We start from the raw sequence: 17,028 nt of genomic DNA on the forward strand, positions 1-17,028 counted from the left end.
CAAACTACCACACAATTGCAGTCATCTCATTTGCTAGGAAGGGTACCTACATACTGAGTGTTTGGAAATAGGAACGTTAGGATTTAATCCTAATTATGCCTTTAACTAAGCCACTCAATCACCTAGTATTTTAATTTTTTCAACCATAAAATCTGCAGTGAGGTGGTATTAGACAGGTAATTGCTAATTTCAATCTCCCTCCTGGTTTCAAATTTCTATAATTCTAATAATCCTTCACGTGCTTTAAACATTTCTGATGCAGATGGTGAGTTGCACGTTGCTGATGAGCTAGTTTGACCTTGCAAGCTGAACAAATAATTGCCAACATTTGTTGAGGGTTTTTACCAAGTGCCAGGTGTAAAGAGTTGCACCTCACACGATCTCATTCATCTAATCCTTCCAACAGCCTTCTTAAGTAAGAATTAATAATCCTATTTTATAAACGAGGAGGCAGATAATTTAGATGTTGACCTCAGTTTGTACTTAGAAGTGTTATGTGGGAGTAGAGTCCTCATTTCTAACATTTCTCCAATTCACACCCAAGTTGTATGGAGCGCTTCAACGTTAAATGGAATGCCCTTTTAGGAACGAAATAAGACTCAGTCTTATTTAGGAACGAAATAAGACTTGTCTCTGCGGAAAGAAAACCAGCAGTTGCCCACAGGGTTGTACGCAGGCACAGTGCCCTGCTGCATAGGTGCGCGTGATTCTTGTGCCCAAGGGGACAAACTAGCAAGTTGAGTCAAAGCGGACTACCATAAAGCACGGTTCGCTCCCGAGGTCCAAGATGCGCTGCAGCTGCAGGACGTGCGCGTTGCTGCGCGTCGGCTGGTCAGCTCTGGCGCCTGGCTGCTGGAAGAGTCCATTAGGGACGGCCAAGGCAGGGTGTTCCGGACGCCGGAGGGCCGGACCTGGCGGCCCGCTGCGCAGACGAGGGCGCGCCGCCTTGGGCGGCCACCCCCGCTCCGCTGGTCAGGTGAGCGCAGCCCGGGGAGCCGCGTGTCCGATTGGAGCAGCTGGAGGAGGCCGAGGGGAGGGTGAGCGGGGGAGGATGGAGCCACCTTCCTGATGCGACCGCGGGAGAAAGACTTGGCAGCACCCGGGCGAAGTGTGCGGACGCGAGCGGCAGGCGGAGCGAGGATCGGGCGAAGGGAGGCTCGGCGGGGACCTCAGGGCGGGCGCGGATGTCGGTGTCCCCGGGGCCAGGTAGGCGGTGGCTCTCCGGGATGGTCCTGCGAGCCTCGGGGTGGCCCGCGGGAGCGCCGCAGCATCCCGGCCGTGCGGGGTGGCTCGCCCGCACCTGTTGCGGGTGGTGTGGGCGGCGAGCGAGCCACGCGCTGCGGCTCATCCAGGCGTGCCGCCCGCGGCCACACCGTCTGCCGTCCCGGCGGGGCAGCTGGCGTGGCGATCCCCAGCCGCCCCCGCCGAAGCCGCCTCATCTCACGGAAGGTGGGAAGCGAGCGAAAGGAGGGAAATAAAAGTTTTCTTCTTTCTGCCTGTTAGAAACTTGAATTCCGGCTTGAGTTTTAGACAGTCTGCTTAAAAAACAACTGATCTCTAGATCTATCTAAAGCGCGTATTAGATAATAATTAATAACGGGAAGGTTGAGATAAATTGAAAGAGTCTTTAAGGTTTCAAAACAACCGCTACAGTCGAAGAACTTTCAGGGAATTGATTTCAGGAAAGTAGGAATTAGCCTGGAACTGTAGAATAATGTGTATTAAAAACTTACCCATTTTTAATGTTTTAAACTATTTCAAAATTTATTTTTTCTTGAAACCAAAACTGAAGAAATTATGGCAGTTTTCATTAAGGGGAAAAGCTGATTTTAAGGTGCCGTGTTTACTTATTCTGTAAAACTTTTCTTTTAAGCCATCTTTTCACGTTTCACAGAATCCACAGCCTTTAAAAATGGGTGTAATGTGTTTATATGTTAGCTGTTCACTGTTTTAGAGATTACTGATATCAGATCTTAACGATGCATAATTACTGTCAATTAGAATAAAGCTCAAAAAATGTACTTTAAGACACTCAACATTATATGCAAATACTTGCTGAAATTATTACTTTATATTACTAAAGTTCCTCCTCAGTGTGTCATTTATCAAAAGAGCCAGATAGAACTGTAAAACATATAAAAGGAAAAAAAGATGTTCTGTGTCTAGTAATGATACAAATGAACTCCAGCAATCTGTTTGTTTGGGGGTTATTTCCTAGTCTGTACGGAAATGCCAAATGCGCCTTGAATTGTGTTGCAGTAAAGCATTTTAAATATATGTGTTTAGATACAACATCCTGGCTCTGCCAGTCATTAATACAGTGACTTTGGACATTCGTTCACCCTTCTGTGCCTTAGTTTCTTCATTTATAAAGTAAAGGGATTGGACTAGGTGCTTGAAAAGACTTAATTCAGCTAGAAATGAAATATCTCAAGATTATAACTTTAAAAAAAGGAGTAACCGAAATGTATACACTGGAAATAAGTATGACCCAAACTGGTCCATGTTCCTGTTTCCATGATGAGTGACGATAGCAGTTGCCCAGTATTGAATGCTTGCTATCTAATGAATTCTGAGAAGCCCTTTATATAGTTTATTTAACACTCACAACAAGATGTAAATTAAATAGTATTACCCAGTTTACAGATAATGCCAGTGATTGTAGACTAGATAATGTAAATAACTGTAGACCAGAATGTAAGTCCGTAATGGAGGTGAAAGTAAATTACAAAACAACATGGAGTCTTAATATCATCAGATGTAGAAATGATGAATTAGCTACTCCTTTATTATATTTTAATAACAGTTATAGTTTGTGTTATATATATACTTATCAAATAATGAGTGCTAATTATATTCATTGTCAGAAAATGATAACATAAGGTATATTTGGAACACAAATACTTTTGTGATAATCATGGATAGAAATGATATGAGGGAGGCTAGGGTTACACAAAAGTATTTCAGATATCTTTCTAGTTGGAGGTATTGTTGGCCTTGGTACATGCAAAGAAGAAGTGTTCAAAGAGGAATCAGCTGTGACTAAACCCTTTTGTACATATTCCCATGATGAGTGATAGCCACATTTTTCAAAAGTCCACTATATACCAGCTTTGTATTTAATTGGCAAATATTACTTGATTTGCACATGAAGAAACTGAAGCAGAAAGATCTATGCTCTGGAAAGGTCCACAAAGAAAACACATTTTAACTCGCATTAGGTGTGTGATCATTTATTGCTCAAAAATTAATAAGCTGTGAACATAGCATTGAAATCCTCAAGCACTGGGAGGAGGCTTGCAGCCAAACTAGACTAATCCCTTTTATTTTTGGGGAAACTGGAACTTTCTAAGTTAAGAGACTCACTTAAAGTCACATATTCTGTTTTCCCACTTAAGACTTTAGATCTGTATATTCCCAGAAACAAATAAGTGAGAAGCATATTAACAGATTAACTTGGTCACTAAATGTTTAATTTATTGCCTTTCAACCAAATGCTGCCTAATGTTCTTTTTGATATTGCTGACCTCCTGTTATTGAAAATTTCAAGGTTGCCCCAATTAGGACACAAAATCTTTGAGGACAGTGAGTATATTTTGTATTTCTCTAGTATCTGTAGGATTTAGCAAAGTGATATATTGAACAAATGGCTTTGTCACCTGTTTACCTGTGACAAGGGTCCAGAGTTTGGATCTAGTTTTGATGCACTGGATCCAGAGTTTGCACAGTGGAAGCACTATGCCATCACTGCTTTGGCTTCGTGTACAGAGCAACTAGACAATTGATACATGCTCAGAAAGCGTATTAAGCTGCTTAGACGATGGTTATTTAATTTTACTATCAAATGTATATAGTATGTTGCCGTGGAGATGGATGGGCATTTCCCTGATTTCGTGGGGGGAAAAATCACACAGCTAAGTATTACACACAGTTGAGTGTACACATCTCTCTGACTTTTTTCCCAGTTGTAAAGTTAATACAAATTCATGTAGTAAATTCAAATGGTACAGAAAAAAAAAAGAAAAATCCCCAGGAACTCCACTATCCAAAGGTTTTGGTGACCAGCCAGCCAGAGAGATGTCTTCCTTCTACTGACTCCTGCCTAATCAGGGTGAGAGGTGAATTATTTATTTAAACCGTTGATGGTTTAAAGCTCTATTTAGTCTTATATTCTCTCACTCAACTGTTCTATAAACAAAGATGTTTGCTGAGAAATGAAGATAAGCATGCCGCTAATAAACTGGACTGTCTCCTCATGCAGAATGAAGTAGTACAGAAAGTTGATTTTGCCACATAATGTACGTCTGTTTTTTTCCCTTCAGCAGGCAGGACTGGGCGCACAGAAGGCATCTTTGAATGTATGGAGGATTCTCTGATATGCTGGGATGTCAGGCCACACAGGAAGCCAGAGCAACAGAGCTCTGTGGTCCTGATAAGAGGTGTGGCAGAGGAAGAGGAGGGTGGAACTGGGGCACAGGAGGCTGTGGGAATACAAAGGCTGTGTTTTCTGATTGCACTGGGACACACTATACACTTTAAAATGTCCCACGCCAAGTCCCTCCCACAGCTGTCGGGCAGGTGGTCATGGGGCCCTTTCTGGTGCAGTCAGGCGTAAGTCTGCCTGTCCCTCGGAGTTGGGGCAGGATGCTGAAAGGGCAACTTCTCATTCATTTATTCAGGATTCTGAAAACTCAGAATGGACCTCCTTTCATCTAAAGGAGTCAAACTGACTGTTGGGATAGTGGTCCATCCATGAGTTTTGAACTTATACAAAATTATTAGTTATAGAGGAAGGCTGGGGCTTCTATTTGAGAGAGACAATGCCAAGCTCTCTCTCTCTGCATTTGAATATCTTTATATTGTAAATGTTAGTTTTAAAGATTATTTGATTTTTTGCATTTCATAGATGTATATGTCATTTAAAATTCCTTTTCCCGGGGCATGTTTTCTTGATTTGTACGATGTATTTGGGAGTGGAATTCTTTCATGCTTTACTTTATTAGGGGCTTAACATGGCTTAAGTCCAACCATCTGTTCCAGTCTTGGCACATGAGCACATTAGTGGTGGTGGTAGGGGCTAAATAACATTCCCACAATTTAAAGGTTAGGGAAAGAGCTACCTTAATGAATAGATTTCAAACGATTCTCAGCAAGACAATAGTGCAGAAGTGGAGTAAAAATGCATTTCATTCTCTGAAGTACAAGGTTCCCTGTCTGTCTTTAGTTTTGCTGAAAGGCAATTAGCATTTCAGCTAGCCAATTTGCTTACATGCAACGAAGTACTTGGGTTTATAATTTGCTGCTCTCTGTCTGAAGCTGTTGAGTCCAGCTCTTATGTAATCCTCTCCAAGTAGCCCACTCTCCAGCATAGTTATTGTTGCTGGTCTTAAATAACTAATCAACAGAGAGTTTTCCTTGCCTTCAACTGTAGGGTGCCATAGGGCATGGAAAATGAAATGCCAAGCTAATAAGGGGATGATTGTAATTATTAAATAGTCATTATTGAAATGGGGCACAGGTTGAAAGATGCTGAATAGCTTCAAATCAAATGCAACTTCAAAAAGGCATTGTGTGGTACTCTTAATAGTTTATTTCTGCATGTAGTATGTGCAATAAACAGAGGGTATATATTAATATATTAGAATTAACTGAGGAAGATGACTCAAAATTCACAAAAAAAGAAGCAATTCTTAATTATATTGACCCTGCTCCTTTCTGCAAGAAAGAATTCTGTGGGGAGTATGTTTAAAGAGAAAATAATTTTTTTCTTAAGTGTTACAACAAATAAACAAGTGCTCTGAGGCATATTGTGGAAATAATTCAAGAGTTTGTATTTGTATGCTAGTTGGAAATAAGATTTTGTAGGCTTCTTTAGTCATGAATTCTGATTATTAGGGTGCTGTTAGTATATTTCATGCATATAGTGATATCCCTCTGAAAGAGCCACTGTGTATTATGATAATCCTTTTGTTAGGATAATTGGAATAATATTATCCTTTAAACCATGTCATGGGGCAATAATTCAATTTAGCTCATCTTTTAATACAGTCCTGTTTTTGCAAAGTTATAGTTATATAATTATTTGGAAGTAAAATAATACATTCCTCATTTTTCGAAGAATGTTTAACTGAAAGAAGGCATGTATTAGATACAAGCCTTGTAAGTGATCATTATAGTTGAGAACATATATGAAAGAACTGCATGATCTTTATATTTCCAGTCGGTGATATAAAGACAAAGCCCTATCTGTAGCTATAAATAGAGTGGTTTGTATATCGTTCAACTGCATTCGCCAGTGTTGATGAGTAGGAATGAATCAAAGGCTTACCTGTCCTCTGGCAGACTAGTCAACTCAGGATGGAAAGTGTCCTTGAAACAGGGGGACTTGATCTGCACTTTGAAGAGTGGTAAAGGAGGGGGAGTGCTGAGAGGTAGAGAGAAGGGCCTGGGGAATGTCTTGGATCAAAGGTGCACAGGTAAGAATGATCTGGCTGTCTCGTCCCAGATACACATTAGATCAACTTGTTGACAGAAGAGAAAAAGATGACTGAATTCATACGGTGGTATGAATTTTTTTTTAATTGAGATATAATTCACTAACAACAACAACAAAAAAATCAACCTTTCAAAGTAGACAATTCGGTGTCACTTAATGTGTTTACAAATTTGTGCCACTGTCAACACTGTCATTCCAGAACATTTTCATCACCTCAAAAAGAAATCCTGTTCTCATTCACCATCACTTCCTTTTGTGTCCCCACTCTCGAGTCTTTGGCAACCAGTTTCCTTTCTGTCCCTATAGACGTGCCTCTTTTAGACATGTTACATACGTGGAGTCATCCAGCATATGGCCTTTTGTGTCTGCCTTCTGTCACTTACCTGATATTTACAAGGTTTGTCACGTGGTAGCGTGTTTGTACACGTAAAGTCCTTTGTTCTTTTTTATGGCTGAATAATAATTCCATTCTGTGAATATACTACTTTTTGTTTATCCATTCATCAATTGATGGACATTTAGATTGTTTCTAATTTTTAACTATTATGGACAAGTTTGTGTACAAGTTTTTGTGTGAATAAATGCTTTCAGTTCTCTCGGTTAGGAGTGGAATTGCTGGGTCAATAGAGAGATGAATAAAATAGCCAGGATGCATTTAGAAGAACTTTATCCCTTCTATACATTCTATTAAGCTCAGTGTCATTGTATAAGGCAGATGATTCAGGTGTGACCTGAAGTTTTATCACTTAGAACTCTACTTGCATAGATCTCTGCCAGTTGTGTGTGTGCCAAGTTGTTTGAGTCGTTTCTGACTCTGCAACCCTATGAACTGTAGCCCACTGGGCTCGTCTGTCCAGGCAACAATACTAGAGTGGGTTGCCCTACCCTCCTGCAGGGGATCTTCCCGACTTAGGGGTTGAATCCACATCTCTTATGTCTCCTGCATTGGCAGGTGGGTTCTTGACCACTACTGTCACCTGGGAATCCCAGATCTTTGCCAATTATAATTCATTTAATACAACCAAACTGTGATAAAATAAAAGAACAGTTTGCAACCAATGACTTCTCCCTCACTAGTGGCTGTAGGTTTTCTTAAGATGGGAAGTATGGTAATGGCTGGCATAATGGTTGACCTTTCTAGGATATGCTAAAATAAAAGATGTGATTGTATGTTACATGATGCACACTGAATTCAATTTTCTGATGACGTCTGTCCTTTCGGTAGGCACTCATCTCTAAATGATATGGTTGAATTGACAAAATGAAATAAATTTATTTTTTCTTCTAAGGTAAATTACAGAGCTTTAAAATGTTATTTTGTTAAGGAGGGCAGTTAATAGATTATTTGATTGAAAGATGGGCTTTAAGTAAAAGACATGTCCAGTTCACTAATGTATAGTTTGTCAGATATCACTAATTCTGTTGTGTATGTGTATATATGTGTGTGTGGGGGGGGAGGCATGTGTGCACTTGTGTATTTATCTGAAACCTTAAGTAATTTCCTAAAAGGGTCTATTGTGCTTTATGAAATAAATTGACATTTGAACAAATTTGTCTAATTTTGGATGAGGCAAAATATCTTAAGCTCTTTTGAAAAAACCTAATATATTTGCTTAGGACCTTATGATTTGGGCATCCCTTGTGGCTCAGCTGGTAAAGAATCCACCTGCAATACGGGAGACCTGAGTTCGATCCCTGGGTTGGGAAGAGCCCCTGAAGAAGGGAAAGGCTACCCACTCCAGTATTCTGGCCTGGAGAATCCCATGGACTGTATAGTCTGTGGGGTCGCAAAGAGTCGGACACGACTGAGCGACTTTCACTTTGACTTTATGATTCGAAGCATATGTTCACATAAGTTAATTCATGTACTCTTAATAACCACTTCATTGTTAGAGCCACTTTGACCTCCTGATGGCAATATTTTCATGCATTTAAAATTTTTAATTATTTATTTTAAAATTAGTTTTTAATTAATTTTATTAGCGTGTAGTTGATTTACAGTGTTGTAGTAGTTTCTTTTGTACCCTGCATTTTTCATAAATTGGAATTTTCAGCTGAGGCACCAAAAAAGTTGTCTATCAAATGTCTATCAAATTATCAAGACTCAGAATTTCAAAGAAGATAACAGAAACTAATTGGATAATTAAAAAATTTCTTCATATAAAGTAAAAGAGTTAAGTCTGAGAGAGGATTTTCGGGGGAGAATTTATATTGGAAATTCGTGGAAGTGCTGTGACTACCCCATCTTGTGTGTATCTGTGTGTATATGTGTTAGTTGCTCAGTTGTGTCTGACTCTTTGCACCCCATGGACTGTAGCCTGCCAGGCTTCTCTGTCCATGGGATTCTCCGGGCAAGAATACTGGAGTGGGTTGCCATTCCCTTCTCCAGGGGATCTTCCCAATTTAGGGATTAAATCTGGGTCTCCTACACTGCAGGCAGATTCTTTACCATCTGAGTTTGTGCCTCCTCTTGAATGTGGTGGGGAGGGCTTCAGCTCTGCTTGGAGAGTCTGATTTGTGGTTGAGGACAGTAGCAAAAATGTTAACAAGAGAACTCAGCACGATGGAGGGATGTGTCTGGTGATGCTGTGTGCATCACCTTCCACAGCAGCGAAGGGAAGTGAGCCCCAAGAGCCAGCTATGGCACTCACAATAGGGATGTTAGCTGAAGTCATTTTCAAAGGATCTTGCCTAAGAGGACAGCTTGTGGCAGGCCCTAGTTGGGGTAAAAGAAGAGTTAGTGTTAAATTAATTAGAGCTTTGATTGTTATGTGAGTTTGTCAGTAAGTAGGTATTGCTATGAAAGCTTTCAAACATGTACATAAATAGAATAGTAAAATGAATCCCTTTACACCTCTTGCTCAGTTCAGTTCAGTTCACTCACTCAGTTGTGTCCAACTGTTTGTGACCGCATGAATCACAGCACGCCAGGCCTCCCTATCCATCACCAACTCCCGGAGTTTACTCAAACTCATGCCCATCGAGTCAGTGATGCCATCCAGCCATCTCATCCTCTGTCGTCCCCTTCTCCTCCTGCCCCCAATCCCTCCCAGCATCAGGGGCTTTTCCAGTGAGTCAACTCTTCACATGAGGTGGCCAAAGTACTGGAGTTTCAGCTTCAGCATCAGTCCTTCCAGTGAACACCCAGGACTGATATTTAGGGTGGACTGGTTGGATCTCCTTGCAGTCCAAGGGACTCTCAAGAGTCTTCTCCAACACCACAGTTCAAAACCATCAATTTTTCAGTGCTCAGCTTTCTTCACAGTCCAACTCTCACATCCATACATGACCACTGGAAAAACCATAGCCTTGGCCAGATGGACCTTTGTTCAGAATTGGCAATTTTCAAGATTTTCTGTATGTGTTTCATGTATCTCAACATATCACATCAGGAAGCTGTAAAAATATGGTTATTTTCTTACATAATCACAATTCTGTCATCTTACCTAACAAAATTAACAATAATCCTATAGTCTTGTTCACTAATGAGTTCATTTTCAAATTTCCTTGATTGTCTCAAATATGTCTTTTTAGAGTTTGATTCTTCTAATTAGGATGTAAATAATTTTTAGCTGTTGCTTCTGACAGAATCTCAAAGTCGTTTTGAATCTCCCTTTTCCCCCATACCTTTGATATGTTGAAGAAATTTGGTAATGTATCACCTGGTGTATCTGCATTTGATTGTGTAACTTTCTTTTTGGAATACTCAATGAGTTTCTTTATCCCCTGTTTTATTTTTTGCCTAGTAAACTGGGAGTTAGCTGTCAAGCCCCCATTGGATTCAGGTTCTGTCTTTTGGACAATATAGGTGGTGCTGTAAACTTTATATGGTGTTTATATGGACATGTCTGGTTCTGTCTTTAGTGACACTAGGCGTCAGCAGTGGATTTGGATTTAAATCAACAGTCAGAAAGCCCAGTCTCTACATTCAGAAGTTTCCCATTAACACCCCACCCCCAGTTTTACTGAGATATGATTGACGTGTAACACTGTATTACTTTAAGGTGTACTGTAAAATGATTTGATATATGTATATATTGCAAAATTATTACCATAGTAGTTTAGATAATATCCCTCTCCTCGCATGGCTACAAATATTTTTTCTTGTAATGAGAACTTTTAAGATTTTCTCTCTTAGCAGCTTTTGAATATGTATACCATCTTGTTCGCTGTAATCATCATGCTGTGCATTACATTCCCAGAAGTTATAACTGGGAGTTTATAGTTTTTGAACGCCTTTACCCATTTTCACCTCCATCTTCCTCTGGCAGCCCCAATGTAATCTGTTTCTGAGTTTGCTTTTTAAAATGCCACATATAAGTAAGATCATACAATATTTCTCTTTCTTTGTATGACTTATTTCACTTAGCATAAAATCCTCATGGTCTATCCATGTTGTAAAAATGGCAAGATTTCCTTCTTTTTTATGGGTGAATAATATTCCTCTGTGTGTGTGTGTGTGTGTGTGTGTGTGTGTGTGTATACACATATTTATCACATTATCCATTCATTCATTGATGGGCACTTATGTTGTTTCTATGTTTTGGCTGTTGTAAATAATGCTACAGTGAACATGGTGATACAGATACCTCTTTGAGAGAGTGATTTTGTTTCCTTCAGATATGTACCTTGAAGGAGAGTTGCTGGATCCTATGGTGGTTCTATTTTTAGTTTCTTTGAGGAACCTTTATAATGTTTTCTGCAGTGGCTGCCCCAGTTTACATTCCCTCCAACACTGCCCAGCTTCTTTTCTCCACATCCTTATCAACACATCCCTTATCTTTTTTATTACAGCCATTCTAACAGTGTGAGGTGATATTTTATTGTGGTTTTGATTTCATTTCCCTGATGGTTAATGATGTTGAACATCTTTTCATGTACCTGTTGGTCATTTTTATGTCTTCTTTGGGAAATGTCTGTTTAGTTCCTCTGCCTATATTTTAATCACATATTTTTGGTCTTCAGTTTATGAGTTCTTTATATCTTTTGGATAGTAAATTCTTATTAGATACATGGTTTGCAAATATTTTCCTCCATTCTGCAGGTTTCCTTTTCATTTTGTTGATGGCTTTTGCTGAGTGGAAGCTTTTTAGTTTAGTATGGTCCTACTTGCTTAGTTTTGCTTTTGTTGAATTTCCTTTTGATGTAAAATATAAAAAGTCATTGCCGGAACCAATGTCAGGGAGCTTACCCCCTTGGTTTTCTTTTAGGAGTTTTATGGTTTCAGGTCTTGCATTAGAATCTTTGATCTATTTTTTTTTAAATTTTAATCTAATTGTTTCATCCATGAATGGTCATTTCTTTAGTTATTTTTTTGGAAGTTGCAAACAGGTGGTTTTCTAACTCTGTCCCTCTTGCCACATTAACTGGAATTTTTTTAAGGAAAACTTTTTCCTTAACTAGGCTATTTGGTTACTCTGAAAAGGAATTTACCCAGGATAGATAGGATAAATATTTAATTCTTTCCCTTTAAATGTTAATTTCAGAGTAAGGAGTTGATGCCCTGGTTGCATTTAGTGGTGACCAGTGAGACAGACAGACAGAGAGATTGATTTTTGTATCCTTTTAAGCTTAAGGGTTTATGTATTCCGTGTATTTCAAACAGTTGCAGTCTTTACCCTCTTAGAACAGACAAAGTTTTAATCTTTGGCCAGTGGAAATGCTTCCATATTCCTCTTGTGCCCCACTGACATGACCTCTTTAATCTTCAGTAGCTTCCTTGCTGGTATGAGATGTTCAGGTTCATTTTATGTATTTTCCTCCCCAGGTAATCAGTTATTCCTCTAAAGACCCTTGGTTCCTTTTAGTGGGGAGTGATGTTTACAAATAAAAATGTGGGCACTAGTAATGCTTACTGTTATGGATTTGTCATTATTTCTAAGCCTTTTTAATGTTCCACAGTCAGGAAACACCTATTTGTACAAAGAAAAAAAAGTCATGAGGTGCTACTGCTATTTCCAACTTAGGTTTAACCTTATAAAGACTTGGCATAGCTTCTTGGCTTTTATTATCATTTCTTTCTTCTCTTATATAGTTACTTATTATTTGTTCTATCCTACAACATATGCAGTGTCAATATATACATTCTACAGAGTGTAAAATATGGTCCTGAAATGTGTATTCTACAATATACAAATTTAATTTAAACATAGTAATACTGATATTACCACTGACGGTAAGAATACTGGATGAAGTATAAACTTCCGCTGAAGCAGCGTTTGTCCTTAGAATTTATTCTGCTTAGGTCAGATGGTCAAAATACTATGTTCTAAAGCCACTAGAAAGAATTATTTTGTCAGTGATTATATCACCACTTGATATACAATTAATCTTACTTGTTTCAGTTTGTTTGTCCATGTGTTGGTCTGTCTGCAAAAGAAACATTGGCAACATTATTCCAGGGCTCCTAAAAGTGGTTACCTGTGGGTGGCAGGAGAAAGGAATAGATGGATGTGAGTGAGAATTCTCTGAATATACCTTGTTATGCTATAGGTTTGAGCTTGTATTCATGGAAATGCATTATATATTTTGAAAATAAAAATCAGATTAAAAAATTACCTATACCTAGAGATGTCAAATAGTCTGCTGAATAAATTCCAAATTTAGAGGTGAAGTTTGGCTTGAGATGTACATTTGGAAGACTGTGTTTAAAGCAGTGAGGTCAGTGAGATCCCAGTGAGAATGAATGTAGATGCAGAAGAGGTCTGGGTTTGGAACCTGGACTGTTTTATCACATGGACATCAGAAGACAGGGATCCAGCAAAGGAGACTGAAGGGTACCTAGTGAGTGAGAAGGGAAGGCAGATGAATGTGGCATCAGGAAGCCACATGAGAAAGTGACTCAAGAAGCAGGAATTGACCGACCACCTGCTCTTTCAGTCACATTTAAAAAAAAAAAAATTTACTTTTTGCCTGTGGGCATATAGTTCCCAACCAGGGGTGGAACCCACGTCCCCTGCATTGGAAGTGTGGATTCTTTTTTTTTTTTTTTTGGCATTTGGGATCTTAGTTCCCTGACAAGGGATTGAACCCATGACTCCTGTAGTGGAAGCATGGAGTCTTAACCACTGGACCATCAGAGAAGTCCCTGGAAGTGTGGATTCGTAACCATTGGACCAGGAAAGTCACTCAGTCACTTTTTGTATTATGATCTTTCCAGCACATCCTAAACCACTAGAGCATGTTTAAGAGTTATAGCGGGTGGCTGAACTTAGAGAAATGGGAGATATTTAGAATGGGAAAGGGTGTGGTCTGATAATGGGAAAGTTAAGTCCAAGTTACAAGAGAAATTCAGCTAAGTCAGTTCTTGTGAAGCTTTCACTTCTAGTCTACATTCTCAGAGCCTCAACGCTCTCATTTGATTTTGTAAGTTTAAATGAAACTGTGGATTGAAAATAGGGTGAAATTAAAAATTAACATTGAAAGAATTAACAAAGAGTATTGTTTTTCATGAATTGTAACAAAAATACAGATAGAAAAATGATACATCTTTTTAAAAAAGCCAATTAAACTTTATGATTGAAAGAAGGGACAATTACCATGCTAGAAGGGGAGGGCAGAGTGGGTGGTATAACTTCAAGATATTTTGTGCCCTGGACACATCGATCAAAGGCAAAATAAAAAAGGAGCAAAAGTCTGAGGGAGTCATTGCATTATCAGAAAAAAGACTCCCTGTATTTCAGTTCATGATATCAGGTCTCCTAAGGCAAAGTCAAGAGATGAAAGATAGTGTAGTTGATACACACAGTGAATTCTATTAAAGTCTTTTTCACTGGTGAATTTTCTTCAAAGGTAAGTTTTGGGTAGAAAGGATTTCACAGAAGCATGTGAAATAGACCTGTGTAGGAGGAACTGTGTTCTTTTCTGAAGTTGTATATTATAGCTGAAAGAAGAAAATGCAGAATGGAGGATAAGGAAGAAAACAGGAAAGGTACAAAGATGATGAGAGATTTGTTTGTCTACATTCTTATTTTGATTGATATTCCTGCCTTTTTTGTTTTAGAAAAACACTTTGGCACTAAACATATCTAGAAGTTACCTATTTTATAATAGGTTGAGAACACATTCATATAATTCTAAGGTTGTAATTCTTGGATTATATTAAGGCCTGGAGGTTTATAGCCACAATTCAAGTATTAGGATGGGGATGTTAAATGATCTTTAGTTTTAGATCTCATTTAGAAAATGATCTTCAGTTTCAGAGTTTTAAATTTTGGTATTTTGCTTTTCAAAATAGGGTTAGATATGACCAAAGTAGAACATTTTCAAATGCAGTAACTATGAAAAAAATAGAAAAACACAAAGAAACAGCAAAATCACTTCAAACTTCTTTTGCCTAAAGTTGACCACGGTTTTTTCAGTACTTTTCCAGGTGGATATTCATTTGTATGCATAAACATGTATATATATTTAGTATTTATATTTTATTTAAAGTATTTTATTTTAAATTAACATACTGCATCATAAAATTCATTTAAAATAGACTATAATATTTTATAATATGATATTCTTCATTCTTTTAAATAGTTATGTAATAAGATTGGATTTGCATGCTCCGTCATGTCTGACTGTTTGTGACCCCATGGACTATAGACTGTAGCCCACCAGACTCCTTTGTCCATGGAATTCTCCGGGTGAGAATACTGGAGGAGGTTGCCATACCCTCCTCCAGGAATTGAACTTGCATCTCTTGCGTCTCCTGCATTAGCAGATTTTTCCAGTAATCATGTATGAATCATGTACTGATGTGAGAGTTGGACCAGAAAGAAGAATGAGCACTGAAGAATTGATGCTTTCAAACTGTGGTGATGGAGAAGACTCTTGAGAGTCCCTTGGACTGCAAGGGGATCAAACAAGTCCATCCTAAAAGAAATCAACCCTGAATATTCATTGGAGGGACTGAGGCTGAAGCTGAAGCTCCCATACTTTGGCCACGTGATGTAAAGAGCCGACTCATTGGAAATGACCCTGATGCTGGGAATGATTGAGGGTAGGAGGAGGAGGGGGCAGTAGAAGATAAGATGGTTGGATAGCATCACCAACTCAATGGACATGAGTTTGAGCCAACTCCGGGAGATGTGAAGGACAGGAAAGCCTAGAGACCTGCAGTCCATAGGGTCATAAAAAAGTCAGACAGGACTGAGCAACTGAACAACAACAATGATCTTTTCTTTCCATGTTGCTGTGCAGTATCCATTTTTCATTACCCATCACAACTTGTTTTTAAAAATGGAACATTTTTGTTACATTTCAGTAAAGAAATGCATGTGGAAATACAGTCAAGAAGGTTCTTTTTCCTTAACTTATGTGGAAATCAAACATCAAAGCAATAAACATAACCAAGCTGGTACAAGTGATTTCCAGCACTTGATTTCGGTATTTTAAGCATATTGGGCTATCTCCTGCATGGTATAATGCTGACTGTTTTCCATTAATGTCTCAGTTTGATCGCTGTCAACTTCAACTGGTCTGCCGGACCATGGAGCACCATCCAGCAAGAAATCTGCAACACAAAACTTTACAAACGACTTTCAACATGTTCCATCAGTCACAGCATTGTCAACTACCTAGGCAGTTCCATCTAGGTATTCTTAGCACATTGCCTAACCTAGAGTAACTGCTCAGTAATTGTGCATTATTGTTATTAATTTACCCAATTAATACTGACAAAATGAAAGCAAAGAGGAAATAAAGAGCCTCTTGATGAAAGTGAAAGAGGAGAGTGAAAAAGTTGGCTTAAAACTCAGCATTCAGAAAACTAAGATCATGGCATCCAGTCCCATCACTTCATGGTAAATAGATGGGGAAACAATGGAAACAGTGACAGACTTTATTTTCTGGGGCTCCAAAATAACTGTGGATGGTGACTGCAGCCATGAAATTAAAAGATGCTTGCTCCTTGGAAGAAAGCTATGACAAACCTAGACAGTATGTTAAAAAGCAGAGATACCACTTTGCCAACAAAGGTCCATGTAGTCAAAGCTATGGTTCTTCCAGTAGTCATGTATGGATGTGAAAGTTGGGCTATAAAGAAAGCTGACCACCGAAGAATTGATGCTTTTGAACTGTGGTGTTGGGAAAGATTCTTGAGAGTCCCTTAGACTGCAAGGAGATCCAACCAGTCGATCCTAAAGGAAATCAGTCCGAATATTCATTGGAAGGACTGATGCTGAAGCTGAAACTCCAATACTTTGGCCACCTGATGCGAAGAACTGACTTACTGGAAAAGACCCTGATGCTTGCTTCCCATGTCCCTAACAAGGTGTGGAATTAGTTAATACTCTGGTTCAAGTTTTGCACGTCATCCAAGAATATCAGGAACCCCACGATTTTGTTCTTCGAACACAACGTTGCCGTTCATTCCCCTTCTGACCTTGAAGTCAGTGCCCATGATGGATTTTCATTGTGCTTTTCCAACTTTCCTAAATTCTCAATGTTTTCATCTACCTCAGACAGCCTCCTTCTATTTTGATGTTGCTGCTTTAAGGGTGGGTGGCTGAGAGGATGGTCTGTACCCAAGGCAGTCTAGATTG

The 17,028-nt window shown here is 39.0% G+C and overlaps 1 protein-coding gene across 1 annotated transcript in view; it reads left to right on the top strand.

Moving 5' to 3' along the window:
• The first annotated feature begins 1,124 nt into the window (after window positions 1-1,124).
• The window catches only part of ADGRV1 (adhesion G protein-coupled receptor V1), a 549,629-nt gene continuing 533,725 nt past the window's right edge, over window positions 1,125-17,028 (top strand). The window contains exon 1 of the mRNA XM_061151999.1: window positions 1,125-1,206. Coding sequence (XP_061007982.1) covers window positions 1,185-1,206 — 22 coding nt within the window. The 5' untranslated portion in view covers window positions 1,125-1,184. The remainder of the gene's footprint in view (window positions 1,207-17,028) is intronic.

The sequence above is a fragment of the Dama dama genome, chromosome 9 (assembly GCF_033118175.1).
Source record: "Dama dama isolate Ldn47 chromosome 9, ASM3311817v1, whole genome shotgun sequence".
Classification (NCBI taxonomy): Eukaryota; Metazoa; Chordata; class Mammalia; order Artiodactyla; family Cervidae; genus Dama; species Dama dama.